Genomic DNA, 12,351 nt, shown 5'->3' with positions numbered 1-12,351 from the left:
TATATATAGACTAATATATATTATATATATACTTACTAATATATACTGTAATTCTGTTGTTTTCTCTATATTTATCATGTATTTCATTGTACTGCTGTCATAAAGTTAACAAATTTCGTGATATATGCCAGAGATATTAAACCTGAGTCTGATTCTGAAGCTACCATGTAATACGTGCGTGGCTTGTTTAAAGTAACCACGACGTATCTCCCCTACTCTCTTGTTTTCTTTTCAATTAGTTTAATGTTTTGGAGTTACAAAACATAACAAAACCATTGTATATTTCCTGTGAACCCACTTCATTGCATGGCTTTGGAAGTCCCAGATAATCAGGCAAGCAAACTATACATTTTATTCAAAAAGACAGACACTATTCTTTATAATTGTATACTTAAATTTTGTGCCTATAATTTACTCCTCTTTTATGGTCATTGTGTTGTAGAGGTAGTAAGTAATGTTACTGAAAAGCATTTCTTGATTTTATTTTAGTTGTAGCATCCACATTGAATGGATGTGCTCAATAGAATGCTTTGAAATAGCTCTAGTATCTTGGAGTAATTCATTGCTGAGAGTAGATGTGCCAAAAGCACATCGGATGGAATGAAATAACAACAAAGAGACTTCTATAATGTGTCTCAAGGCGCTCTGTCTAAGCAGCACCTGCTTTTACTCTTTTTGTCCCATCTACAGATAAATAAAGAGAGCCCAGTAAATGTATAATAGACACAACTGATAAATCTTCAACTTTTCTGTTCCAATTAGCGTCAAATGTATTATTGGCATTTATAGAGCGGAAACGTCATGTTAAAATATTCAGTATTTCTGAAACCTCTTTCTCCTTTCACTCTCAAACTACATAGCCTTGGAAAAGTATTCAGACTGCAATTCTTTTCACATTTTACTGTGTCATTTCCTAAATTTAAAATATATTGAAGTAGGATTTTTTGAGCTGATCTATAAAAACATGCATCATGTCAAATCAAAAAAAATTCCAACACCTATCAACAGTTTACTAAAAATTAAAAACCAAAATTGCAAAGCTGAAAAGGTATTCATCCCCTTTGTAATTACTACTTTCCTCTGCAGCAATACAGTATTCAACCCCTTTGGAAGTTTTCATGTTTTATTGTTTTACAACATTGAATCACAATAGATTTTATTTGGCTTTTTTGACAGTGATCAACAGAAAACGACTTTCATGTCAGTGATGACAGATCTCTACAAAGTGATCTAAATTAATTACAAATATAAAACACAAAATAACTGATCGCGTAACTATTCACCCCATTTAATATGACACACCAAATCATCACTGGTGCAGCCAATTGGTTTTAGAAGTCACATAATTAGTTAAATACTGATCATTGTGTGCAGTCAAGGTGTTTCAATTGACTGTAGTAAAAATACACCTGTATCCGAAGGTCCAACTGCTGGTGAATCAGTATCCTGGCAAAAACTACACCATGAAGACAAAAGAACACTCCAAGCAACTCTACAAAAAGGTTATTGAAAAGCACAAGTCAGGAGATGGATACAAGAAAAATTCCAAGTCACTGAATATCCTTTGGAGTACAGTTAAGTCAATCATCAAGAAATGGAAAGGATATGACACAGCTGCAAATCTGCCTAGAACAGGCCGTCCTCAAAAACTGAAGGAGACTAGTGAGGAAGGCCACCAAGAGACCTGTGACAACTCTGGAGGAGTTACAAGCTTCACTGACTGAGGTGCGAGAGACTGCATACAACCACTGGTGCCCAGCTGCTTCACCAGTCACAGCTTTATGGGAGAGTGGCAAAAAGAAAGCCACTGTTGAAAAAAAATCACATAAAATCTTGGCTAGAGCTTGCCAGAAGGCATGTGGGAGACTCTGAAGCCAGCTGCAAGAAGGTTCTAAGTCTGATGAAAGCAAAATTGAACCTCCTGACAATCAGACTAAATGCTGTGTTTAATGTAAGCCAAACATCGCACATCATCAAAAACACACCATCCCTACCGTGAAGCATGTGGTGGCTGCATCATACTGTGGGGAAGGCTTCTCCACAGCAGGCCCTGAAAGGCTCAGGAAGGTAGAGGATAAAATGAATGTAGCAAAGTACGGGGAAATCCTGAAAGAAAACCTGATGTAGTCTGCAAGAGAAGTGCAACTTGGGAGAAGATTTGTTTTCCAGACAGATAATGACCATAAGCATAAAGCCAAAGCTATACAGCAATGACTTAAAAACAACAAAGTTAATGTCCTGGAGTGGCCAAGTCAGAGTCAGAATCAGAATCAGGTTTATTATCACTGGCATCTGTCATGAAATGTGTTAACTTAGCAGCAGCAGTCAACGCAATACATAATATAGAAGAAGAAAAAATAATAATAAATAAGTAAATAAATTACAATATACATATTTTGAATAGATTAAACATTGTGCAAAAAGCAGAAATAATATATATTTTTAAAGTGAGCTAATGTTCATGGGTTCAATGTCCATTTAGGAATCGGATGGCAGAGGGGAAGAAGCTGTTCCTGAATCACTGAGTGTGTGCCTTCAGGCTTCTGTATCTCCTACCTGATGGTAACAGTGAGAAAAGGGCATGCCCTGGGTGCTGGTGGTCCTTAATAATGGATGCTACCTTTCTGAGACACCGCTCCTTGAAGAGTCCTCAAACCAACTGAGAATTTGTGACTGGACTTGAAAAGAGCTGTTCACTCACAATCCCCATGCAATCTGAAAGAGCTTCATCAGTTTTGAAAAGAAGAATGGGGAAAAATTATCGTGTCCAGATGTGCAAAGAGACCTATCCACTCAAGGCTGTAATTGCTGTCAAAGGTGCACCTACTAAATACTGACTTGAAGGGGATGAATACTTATGCAATCAATTACTTTTGTGCTTAATAATTGTAATATAGGACCGGCTGGTGGCGCAACGACATCAGCGCCAGACCTGGGAGTGGAGGTTCCCGAGTTCGAAACTAGTCGGGTCCGCCCCCGAGTACGCTTTCCCTCTGTGCCAGGTTGAGTGTCAAATTTGCAGCTTGACCTCGTAAAACAAAGGAAAAATACTGTGAAAATGTCTGTGTGAGGAGTGGCGGGCCACACAGTCTCTCTCTCACTCCCCGCCTTGTGAAAAGCCATGAAAAATCCATCATCACAGACACGCAGACGCGGACACGCAGGCTTGCATGCACACGCCAAAATAAATAAATAAATAATTGTAATATACTCCGACCAATTTGTTGAAATTTGTTTTCACTTTCACACAAACGAGTCTTTTCTGTTCTTCAGTATCTAAAAAGCCAAATTAAATCCACTGTGATTCAATGCTGTAAGACAATAAAACATGAAAACCTCCAAGAGGGGTGAATACTTTTTATAGGGACTGTATATTACCTTACCAAACTCATCCAATTTGTTGATGTAGAAAACTGGATGACCACCTGAATAAATACCCACTCTCTCTGTAAGGTCCAACAGTACAGTAAAATTTTCAATAGATCATCCAAATCAAAATGAAGACAAAGGAGCACTCAAGGCAAGTCAGGGAAATGATAAAAGAGAAACATATCTGGGCAAGGCACTGAATACACCTCGGAGCTCAGTGCAGTACATCGTGAAAAAGTGGAAAAAACCTGAAACCACAGCCACACTGACTCGGTCAGACTGGCCCTCTATAATCTTAGTCACTGGAGAAGAATGGCACTTGTAAGAGAGGCTACTGTGACACAACAGTCACTCTGAGTGAGCTGCAGAAATTTGTGGCTGCATCTGGAGATGAAGTTCATGGCTCCACAATCCTTGCACAAAAAAAAGGTCTTCATGGAAGAGGTGACAAGGAAGAAACCCGGCTAAAAAAAAAGCCTATCCTTGCCTGAAAAGACTTTTCAAAGTGCCACTTAAAAGATACTATAAAGGTGTTGAAGATCTTGTGACCTCAAAACTAAGCAGTATGTGTGACGTAAGTCTAACACTGGATCCAAAGTAAAGGAATTAGCTTCTTCTTTTATAACTATCATGACACAATAAAGAAAATCACCTAACATAAACCTCTTTCTTCTTTAATTCCTGACTGATCAGCCATTCATTTGCAGCATCTTCTATTTCAGGACTGTAAAATTCACATTAAATTTAACATTTACATTGCTTTTAATATTATTGGTACTGTAAGTGATTGAACGGAGTTTACTTATTCAGAATCAGACCTGTGTCATGAAATTTGCTGTTTTGCAGTAGTAAAGTGCAATGCTTTAAAAACGATGTTCCAAAAATGAATCATGCCTACTGTGCCTTTGTGATGTGCCTGAGAATCAGATATGCTTTTCAGATCAAAAACACATTTGTAAAGTTGCATTTTAAAATAAATAAAATTACAATCTTTCCCATTTCTACCAGTCTACCTAGGTTCTTTCTCAATTTGTTCCACTTTAGCATTCCCTTCCGCCCATCATTCACACAAATCCACCCAAGTTTCACCTTCCTGACCTACAGTTCCTATACCCTCCCCCATCTGATTCTTTCTGCCTGTCATCCATCTCTTTTCTAGTTCCACTTACCACTTTCCAGCCTCGGACTCCAAATTTGCCCCCTTCCATCCCCAGCTGGCTCCATCTGCCCCTTCTTAGCTTTTGGATCCTCTGGTGAGGACTCCAAGCCACTGTCTCCCTATCATCACAGATTTCATCATCTCAGTTTCCCCTCCACAGCCTGCAACCTGATAAGGCCTGTTTCCATCTCCTACCCAAGATTCACAAACAAGAATGCCCATTGTTTCTACCTTCCCTTACCTGACTAAACTTACCACTTCATACCTTGATTCCATTTCATCCTCCTTTGTCCAGTCCCTTCCCACCTACATCAGGACCATTTTAGCAATTTCTAATTCTCTGCCCTCATGGCCTCATCTTCACCATGGGCACCCAGTCCCTGAACAATTCCATCTTCCGCCAGGAAGACTTCCCCATTTCTTTCCACAGCAGTCCCCCAAGCAGTTTTCCTCCGTTAATACCAGTCTGGCAGAACTTGTGCTTACACTGACCAATTTCTCTTTTGATTCTTCCCATTTTCTATAAATCAAAGGTAATGTTTTGGTTATGTGGAACAGTCTGTGTTTACTCAGACAACTCTTTCTATTACATGATCACATTGGTGTGATCTCTTGCACCCAGGCAGGGGGTGGGGAGGGAGGAGGGAGAGATCGTTGACTCAGGCCTAAGAGGGCAGCATCAGGCATTTTCATTCCTTACAAGGCGCGGAACGAAAGACTATGTGGCGCGCCACTCCTCACACAAACGTAGAGCAATGTGTGGTTAAGTGCCTTGCTCAAGGACACAACACGCTGCCTCAGCTAAGGCTCGAACTGGCGACCTTCAGATCACTAGACGCACCCATGCAGAACTCATTAATTTCTTCAAATTTACAACCAATTTCCACCCTGTCCTCAAATTCCCTTGGTCTATTTTCAATACCTCTTTCTTGAGCTCCAAGATTTCCTACAAACCCACTAACTCCCACATCTACCATTTCAACACATCCTCCCACTTTACAATCTTGTAAGGATGGCATTCCTTTCTCTCAGTTCCTCAAACTTCACCACATCTGTTCTTAAGATGAGGCACTCCACTTCAAGACATCAAAGATGCTCTCCTTTTTTATAAAATACAGATTCCCCTGCCCTCTACTCTAACTGATGGAGCCCTCACCCATATCTCCTCTATTTCCTACAGTTCTGCTCTTACTCCACTTCTTCACAGCCCACCACCAGACAGAATAGGAATAGAGTTCCCCTGGTCTTTACCTTTTACTCAACCAAAACATCTACCATTTCATTCTTTGACACTTCCACCAGGTACATGACATGGCTGCACCACCAACCAAATCTTTCCCTTCCCATTCTGCTTGCCACAGGGTTCACTCATCCCTCCCACTCCGCAGGCAGTTTCCCTGCAACATTAGGAGGCAATAACACCTGTCCCTACATTTCCTCCCTCACCACCACGCAGGTCCTAAACAGCTCTGCCTGGCGAGTCAGAGATTCACATGCTCCTCTGATCTCAGTGTAGCCTCCTCTATATCAGTAAGAGCGAGCACGGACTAGGTGACCACTTTGCCGAGTACCCATGCTCCATCCGTTACAACCTTCTGGAGCCTCAGTTGCCGCCATTTTAATTTCTCTCCCAATTCCCACACTGACATGTCTGCTTTCTGCACAGGATCAGAAAAAAGCTGCAGAAAGTTGCAAACTTAGCCAGCTCCATCATGGGCGCCAGCTCCATCATGGGCACCAGCTCCCCCAGTATCCAAGACACCTTCAAATGGTGATACCTCAAAAAGGAAGCATCCATCGTTAAGGACCCCCATTAAGCAGGACATGCCCTCTTCTCATTACTACCATCAGAGGAGATGCAGAAGCCTGAAGAGACACACTCAACATTTTAGGAACAGCCTCTTCCCCTCCACCATCAGAATGAACACTACCACACTATTTTTCCTCAATTTCAAGTAAACTGCTCCTTCTCAGTCCCTTTTCTCTTACCTTCTGATCTATCCAGTTCATCCTACACCTACTCTACTGTGTCAATCATTTTCTTTCCCATCTTCAAGTCACTCCATTTGCCCATCACATATACACACCTCTCCCCTACTTTTCCCAACTGCCAACTCGCTTCCCTCATTTGGAGGGAGACTCTTTCCTATCAGACTCAATCACCTGCAGCCCATGTTGTCTCTGCCATTGTTGCCATTTCCACCCTTCCCAATTCCATCTGTCCATTAACCCTCCTCACCTCGACCTACCTACTGCTCGCCAGCTCTTACTCCACACCTTCCCCTTATCTGTAGGCTGGGCACCTTTCATCCAAATGAAGGATTTCAACCCAAAACATCCATAGATGCTGCCTAAGCCGCTGAGCTCACCCAGCATTTTGTTTGTTGCACATCTCTCACCCATTCCGCTCACTTCTTTATACTGGCTACCTCCTCTCTTTCCGGGGTGCAAGGTAAGGACTCAAAACAGCAACCATCCTTTTGCCTCCACAAATGCTGCCTGACCCACTGAGTTCCTCCAGCAATCTGCTTCTTGTATAAAATTACGCAAATTTATCCATTTCTTTAAATAGAACAGATGAAAAACTTCATTTCCTGCAATGGAAGTACTATTTTGGAGAGTTTGCACATCTCAGGATTAGTTCAAATTCAAAATCGCCTGAATTCAGTTGTGATGTTTAGAGCACTATAGCAGAGACCAGGACCAGTTTTGTTTTAGCAGATGTTCTGAATGAAATGCACAGCTTCCCTCTATCCCTCTTGCTGAAACTTTTGCTGCTTTTATCACCACAATAAAATAATTTGACTATACAGTATATAAACAGATTAAGAAGAAAATGGGTTTAATGCCTGTCCCAGAATTCATAATACATAAATTAAATGTTTTGTTCCACAAAGTAAATGCTCATAAAATACTGTTTCTTTTTAAGAAATGATATCGTGGATTAAGTTGACAGGCAAACGCATTTCAAACCAACATCCTCCAGCATCTTGTGTGTGCTGCTTTAGATTTCTAGCATCTGCAGACATTCTTGTAGTTTATAACATGACTAAAAATTCACTGTATTAAATATCTATCTCACTTGAACAAACAAAATACATCATGACATTGAAGAGGGGGTAGAAATTTGTGAAAATCTAGAAGCTATCGAATGTGTTGATGTGATTGGGATCAAAAGGTTAATACAGATATTGAATACTCCCAGCAACAACCTCTTAACTGCAAACATAATTAAGTGGCACTTAAATGGCACATGTGGTTCAGTCAAGCTACTGCATTTTAAGTGTTAATAACCTTGCAAAGAATTCTGCATTTATATAAAAATAATTTCAAAACAATGGTAAAATCAAACACAATTTATCCTTAGTTAATCCATTTAAGCACTGATAAATTATTAAAAACTTATTTTTAACAATTATCTTTTACAAATTCATGTTTTTTAGAATTGCTGCTATTGAAAAAAAATTTTCTATCAACATCCTAATACTATCTTCAATTCTTCCTGCCCTCATCATTATCCCTCTGATTAGCTGTGTCATTGTTTCTTTCCAGATCAATATATTTTCCAGTTTGTCCCCATTCTTCACATTATGGTAGATTAATGGACTGAGTTCTGGAATGGAAGCATGAACATTCCCTTTCTTCTGTAAAAGGAAAACTGTAACAGTTGACGCACAGTAATTCAAAGTAATGTAAATGAGTACCATCAGAATAATTCAAAAATATGAAGTGAGCAAAACACTTCAAACCACATTGAAAACTCAATGTGGTGCTCAATACTTAATTCATTTAAAGCACCCAGTTATGCTTCTGTTTGAAAGTTGATTCAATGTTATCTTTTTCCATTTCAAGCACACCAAGTTTTGCAATATTGTAAACCACATTTTGATTTGCAGACATACTTACATTGTAGTGTGTTTTTAGGGTACAGTGATGTGTTTGAAAGGAATTATCAGTTTTACTGCACACTTACTGCTCTTTAACAATGTATTATTGTACTACAATAATCTAAAAGACCACTAGTGTTCTAACTGTAGTCACTAGTGAACATTCTACTGTACTCTCTGGAGGCAGGCTTCCAAGCCTGAAAGCAATGGTGATTCAAGCTGCAGTCTCTTAAAACCTTGCAGAATAAGCCCACACTTGTTAATCAAAACTCCACTGTAAGACATCCTCATGAAATATTTCACTTTCAAATAGTTATTTCTAGACTGTGGCCACTATTATTGCACAAGCAGGAGGTGGACAAGTGACCAAGAGAGAGCAGCAGCAACCCACTGGTTCCAACATTGATTCGATCCAAGCTAGTGTCAATCTTGCTGTGGTGTTTAAATGTAGCTATTAATCTAATGAGAACACATCAAAATCACCCTAATCTAAAGGAAGCAGAGCAGAGGTTTACCAACAAGTGCCATGGAGCTCAGGTGGATTGGTGGTGTGTGTAGGGGTGATATCGAGGAGCAGTCTGATCCCAGATTAGTGTTGGAGGAGGTGATCAAAGTAATATTCCTACATTATGCAGCTTTGAAATAAAATACAATTAAGAATTCATGTCATTCATAAGATCCCTATTTTTAATATTAAGAGGGTTACTGCCTGAAACAAGAAAGTTCAAATATCCAACTAGAAGGTATTAGACCCAATTAAAGCTAAATACAAGTTCTCACAAGTAGAAATAATATCGAATTGATAATGAATGCTGGGCAAGGCACGAGAGAACTCACTCCCTTTATTCTTGCAAAACCATATTTGAATGTTTCAGGGATTCACAGCCTGAGACCCACAAACCCACAGACACCTTGTAATGATGCAGGTGGTTCTGAACGCAGCTGCAGACTGAATCAGGAACAGTGTCGGTCAAATGACTTCAGAAGTACTCAGTATAACTGTCTTACCACATTCAGTTGTTCAGATTCCAGCTAAAATACACAGGCAATTTAAGAGTTTACAGAGAAATACAACAAAATAAGCTTCAGATAAGCTGCAGATAAGTTCTCTTGTTTGTGACTGGAATACAGTACAGTACTGATGAAATGTGGACTTAATCATAGTCATAGTCATAGTCATACTTTATTGATCCCAGGGGAAACTGGTTTTCATTACAGTTGCACCATAAATAATAAATAGTAATAGAACCATAATAGTTAAATAGTAATATGTAAATTATGCCAGTAAATTATGAAATAAGTCCAGGACCGGCCTATTGGCTCAGGATGTCTGACCCTCCAAGAGAGGAGTTATAAAGTTTGATGGCCACAGGCAGGAATGACTTCCTATGACGCTCTGTGCTGCATCTCGGTGGAATGAGTCTCTGGCTGAATGTACTCCTGTGCCCAACCAGTACATTATGTAGTGGATGGGAGACATTGACCAAGATGGCATGCAACTTAGACAGCATCCTCTTTTCAGACACCACCGTCAGAGAGTCCAGTTCCATCCCCACAACATCACTGGCCTTATGAATGAGTTTGTTGATTCGGTTGGTGTCTGCTACCCTCAGCCTGCTGTCCCAGCACACAACAGCAAACATGATAGCACTGACCACCACAGACTCGTAGAACATCCTCAGCATCGTCCGGCAGATGTTAAAGTACAACTGTCTTACCACATTCAGTTGTTCAGATTCCAGCTAAAATACACAGGCAACTTAAGAGTTTATGGAGAATATAACAAAATAAGCTTCAGATAATCTGCAGATGTTCTCTTGTTTGTAATGGAATACAGTACAGTACTGATGAAATGTGGACTTCCCACGATCAATGACATTGTAAACACTCTCCCACAAGGAAAAGAAACAAAATGTACATCAAGCAATGGACAGTCCAGCAGACCAGACTTAATTAAAAGTCAACACTTACGGACACAAAGATCTTCACTTTCATAGTACCCAGGGCAACACTGAGATCTTCGCCTGTACATTGTTCTTAGGCCTCGACGGTAAGCCGTTTTGTAGCTGATTCTGTAAGGAATATTTATTAGTGAGATCATTGGCATCTAAAGATTAGTGTAAGTCATACCTTCAATAACCTTCTGTAAATGGATATAAATTTCAAAATAAATATATAGTTTTTGAAGGTTCTAACAACTGATTTAAAATACAATGGGCAATTCACAGAGGTAAAGTTCTGTGGTAAAAAGTGCAGTTAATTAATAGAAAAATCTTATCACATCTGTTTAACAACATCTTTTTTATTTATATGTTTAATAGAAACATATTGAAGTATTTAAATAGTTAAACTAATTAATAATGTAATCAAAATAATCTGGAAGTATGAAATCTACACATTAAAATCATTACTGCAATAAATCAAATTTTAACAAAAGGAGAGGGTGAATGGTAGGCCTAACCACTCTTTATAAGCTTCCAACAATTCACAATTGCCAGGAGTCCAAAATGGGAAACACTGAGATCACAAATACTAAAACTGGATCAGGGCCAAAATTAAAAGTTCCTGTCAGTGAAAGCACTTTCCAATCTATGAAACCGTGAAACTGCTCTTATCATTCAGAGGAGGTACCAGAAAACAAATTCATATATAATAATAATTGAGTAATATTATTTTTTGTTTTGGAATGGCTATATGAATGTATCTACATATAAAGCCTGTAATTTGTTGAGAAAGTTAAAGGTTATCATGCAGAAATTACAAAGTTCTGAATCGTCCAGAGTTTTAGATCATCATCATCATCATCAGGTGCCATGCCCAGTTTGAGCTTTGACTGTCATGGCCCACACACTCCTGTTTCGGGTCAAGTGGATCAATTCATTGGTATTCATTTTCAATTCTCTGGCTGCTGTCTGCATCATCATTTGTCTATGTCTTCCTCTTGCTTTCTTCCCTTCAATCTTTCCCATAGTTACCGTGCATTCTAACTCCTCTTTCCTAATCACATGCCCAATGAAGTTACGTTGCCTTTTCATGATCTCATACATTATTTCTCTTTTTATGTTTGCTCTGTTCATGACATCCTCGTTAGATATTCATTTCATCCATAATATTCTTTGCATCCTCCTCAAAAACCACATCTCTGCTGCTTCAATTCATTTCCTCATGTTACTAGATATTGTCTAACATTCTGAGCCATATAACATAACTGGATAAATGTAACATTTCAGTACTCTGAGGTGGGTTGTCATGCCTAGTTTAGTATTGCTCAGTATACTCTTCATTCTCATAAAGGTGTCTTTTGCCATCCCTATTCTTCTTTTAATGTTCAAGTCGCACCTGCCATCTGATGTCACCCAGCTTCCTAAGTAGCAAAAGTTCTGTACTTGTTTTATGTCTTTCCCGTTTATTCTCAGCTTGCAGATAGGATTCTCCTTCTTTTTGGATAGCACCATACATTCTGTCTTTTTGCAATTGATAGATGGACCAATTTTTGCACTTTCTTCAACAATTATATCAATTGAGTTTTGTAGTTCTTCCTCCGTACTTGCCATTAACACAGTGTCATCTGCATATCTGAAATTATTGATGTTTTCACCGCCAACTTTGATTCCCAAGATGTCTCTTATTTTTTGTAATATTGTCTCACTGTACACATTAAGTAAATCAGGGGGGAAAACACACCCTTGTCTAACGCCTCTCTTGATTTTCGTAAACTGACTCACTTCTCCAACTATTCTTACAGCGGCAGTTTGTTCCCAGTACAGATTTCTGATGAGGCAGAGATCTTTCGAATCTAGATCTAGAGTTTTCTCTAATATGTCAAATAACTTATTGTGCTTCACTTTATCAAATGCTTTTGTGTAGTCGATAAAACAAACAAACAAATCTGTTTGCACTTGAATAGCTCGTTCTGATAGTATCCTTAACATCAAT

The 12,351-nt window shown here is 39.1% G+C and overlaps 1 protein-coding gene across 4 annotated transcripts in view; it reads right to left on the bottom strand.

Annotated features, from left to right (window-relative positions):
* The window catches only part of megf11 (multiple EGF-like-domains 11), a 454,053-nt gene that overhangs the window by 364,046 nt on the left and 77,656 nt on the right, over window positions 1–12,351 (bottom strand). For all 4 annotated transcript variants that reach the window (XM_063066247.1, XM_063066248.1, XM_063066249.1 and 1 more), the window contains exon 4: window positions 10,387–10,487. In XM_063066247.1, coding sequence (XP_062922317.1) covers window positions 10,387–10,487 — 101 coding nt within the window. The remainder of the gene's footprint in view (window positions 1–10,386; window positions 10,488–12,351) is intronic.

Source organism: Mobula hypostoma, chromosome 13 (assembly GCF_963921235.1).
Source record: "Mobula hypostoma chromosome 13, sMobHyp1.1, whole genome shotgun sequence".
Taxonomy (NCBI): Eukaryota; Metazoa; Chordata; class Chondrichthyes; order Myliobatiformes; family Myliobatidae; genus Mobula; species Mobula hypostoma.
This window is presented reverse-complemented; position numbering and strand designations above follow the sequence as displayed.